The sequence below is a fragment of the Limulus polyphemus genome, unplaced genomic scaffold (assembly GCF_000517525.1).
Source record: "Limulus polyphemus unplaced genomic scaffold, Limulus_polyphemus-2.1.2 Scaffold7659, whole genome shotgun sequence".
NCBI classification, from domain to species: Eukaryota; Metazoa; Arthropoda; class Merostomata; order Xiphosura; family Limulidae; genus Limulus; species Limulus polyphemus.
This window is the reverse complement of record NW_013673269.1, coordinates 27,171-29,929: the sequence shown is the minus strand read 5'-3', so window position 1 is coordinate 29,929 and position 2,759 is coordinate 27,171. Positions and strand designations below refer to the sequence as shown.

General features: G+C 34.3%; 1 protein-coding gene across 1 annotated transcript in view; it reads right to left on the bottom strand.

The window, feature by feature from the left end:
* The window catches only part of LOC106474764 (D-aspartate oxidase-like), a 25,310-nt gene that overhangs the window by 1,855 nt on the left and 20,696 nt on the right, over positions 1 to 2,759 (bottom strand). Inside the window, exon 9 of the mRNA XM_022403068.1 lies at positions 2,257 to 2,355. Coding sequence (XP_022258776.1) covers positions 2,257 to 2,355 — 99 coding nt within the window. The remainder of the gene's footprint in view (positions 1 to 2,256; positions 2,356 to 2,759) is intronic.

Sequence of the window (2,759 nt, the reverse complement as noted above, 5' to 3'; positions counted from 1 at the left end):
ATATATATGAAATCCATATTTGTGGGAATTGTGCAGGGGTTTATAACAAAGACATTGAATAGGTATAACATAACCCAAACTTTTTTGTGGTTAACGAAACGTAAACAAAATAATTGAAATCTTTTTGTGACTTTTGGTTACTTTAAAATTTATTTTTTAGATAAATAAGCAACTAATAATAAAATAGGTATTTTAAGGGTTGATATGAGATTAAGCGTAAGAGCGTGGTTGTCAAAATAAACACGGGTACTAAGGGAGAAGGCTGGATGGATCTAAGGGTCCAGGGTTCAAGACGTGATGCTGCTGAATAAGCTCTGCACTTTCAGTTGTGGGCGTGTTGTAAATTATGATAAATCACGTTGTTCGGTTCAAAGAGTCGAACAAAACCTTTGTAGTGACGAACGACTGCTGGCTGGCTGCCTTCTGTCTGGTCAGTTTTTCGAAATTAGGGATGTCTATACTTGAACACTAAAGGTCTTGGACCTGGCCTTTTTTACCACATGCACATAAGATACCTTCAGGTTGAAAATTCCTATTCCATTACCAATAGAGGGCAGATACTATATATGAAAAATATGTAGATAATTTTGTAGGCCTAAGTGTAAACGTTTATTACGCATAAGATTATACAAATAATTTTTAAAGACTAAACGTAAGGATGCACTTAAAAAATAATGACTTTTTAAATAATGTACGACTGGTTAGTTTGTGGCTAACAAAAAAGAATATACAGATTCATACGTAGGACTAAGCGTAAAGGTACTGTTAACAAAAAAACAAATTGCACTATGTGTGTCAAAAAATGAGAACAAGCTTACGGATTAAGCGTTGACTTCAATTTACAGTTATATACCAAAATCTCTTAAATCTTACTTGCTGCACATCTTCAGCTTCACTTCATATCTCAATCTACCAGGCTTTAACTGATCCTTAGTTGCTGTTAGTTCTGTACTTCATATCTCAATCTACCAGGCTTTAACTGATCCTTAGTTGCTGTTAGTCCTGTACTTCATATCTCAATCTACCAGGCTTTAACTGATCCTTAGTTGCTGTTAGTCCTGTACTTCATATCTCAATCTACCAGGCTCTATCTGATCCTTATTTGCTGTTAGTCCTGTACTTCATATCTCAATCTACCAGGCTTTAACTGATCTTAGTTGCTGTTAGTCCTGTACTTCATATCTCAATCTACCAGGCTCTATCTGATCCTTAGTTGTTGTTAGTCCTGTACTTCATATCTCAATCTACCAAGCTCTATCTGATCCTTAGTTGCTGCTCATCCACAGCCCCACCAACTATTTCAGTTTTCATTCGTGGTAGCAACATTGAATTTTGTCTACATATACCACGCAATGCTTAAGGAAAATCTCAGGTTTTCTAGGAGTGAGTTATTTTATTCAGGTACTCAGCCACCTAGCGGTGTAGTCGACACATTATTCAACACAACAATTGTGTAGGGTTAAGTGTCAATTTATGGTTAAGAAGTGGTAATAAAGGTACTTATGCAAGTACTTGGTATTTTCAACCCTGATGCGATATATGGGCTAAAGAACTAGGTCACATCCACAGAGTTTAGCATTAGCCATCCCTAATTTAGAAATGATTACCAGATGAAGGGCAGCCAGTCAGCAGTAACTGCCGTTCATGCAGTTAGTCTTAACCGAATAGGGGGATTGCGTGTCTCTGTCATAACGCAATCACAATTGAAGTGTTAAGCGTTCAGTGGCATATCGCAATTTGAACCTTGGATCTTCAAATACACAGCCCTGCAAGCTAATCCCTAGGTTATACTCGGCTCTACCTCATGTAGGACTAAGTATGACTGTACGAATAACAAGTGAATATTTAGATATTTAGAGCTAGGACATGATTAGTAGTCTAAAAGTATCTACAATTTTGATCTGAACAAAATATTCAAAATTTTGTCTACTGGGACAATTTATCATTTTACAAAAGCATCAGATAATTAATTTACGTGTGGCTGTTTCAGTGTGATCATAGTTTCATTTGATATGCAATTATAATAGAAAACATAAGACGAAGAACCATGCACATGTAGATGAACAAAATAAATAATGATAATCTGAAATATTTTAGGTTTAAAATTACAGAATACTCACGCTGTTTCAGTAGAAATAACTTTAGCATTAAAAAACAAATTCACTTGGATACGTTGAAACATATTTTTACACGAACTTAAAGCAGTAGCGTTTAATAACAACATTATGAAATTAGGTTGTTATAATTATTTTATACCTTTTGTGTTCCATTATTCAACTTTATTGTCTCTTTCTCAACACGAACAGGCTGGCGGAAGGGTCTAAGTCCGACCCACTCCCACAAAATTTTGGCTTTCTATAAAAACGTATTGTAAATATCTTAAATAATTTTCACCTGAATTATATAATTTAACTTAGATATACCCACGTAAATACTGACAGAAGAAGATACAGGTATAAACACATAAAAGATTGTTCTAAAGAGTTATATCAGCACACTTTAAAAACTATAAATTAAATTTATTTAATTTCTGTAGTGCACATTGGTGTATAGAAGACATATTAATACTAGAAATAAACGACCTTATAAAACCAAAATATTGATTTTATTTAATTAAACGCTCAACGTTTCGCTTTACAGCTTTTTCAGGAGCGTTCAATAAAACACAAACCGAAACTGACAGTACAAAGCTTTTTTTCTTTTAGTTTTGTACTGTCAGTTTCGGTTTGTGTTTTATTGAACGCTCCTGAAAAAGCTGT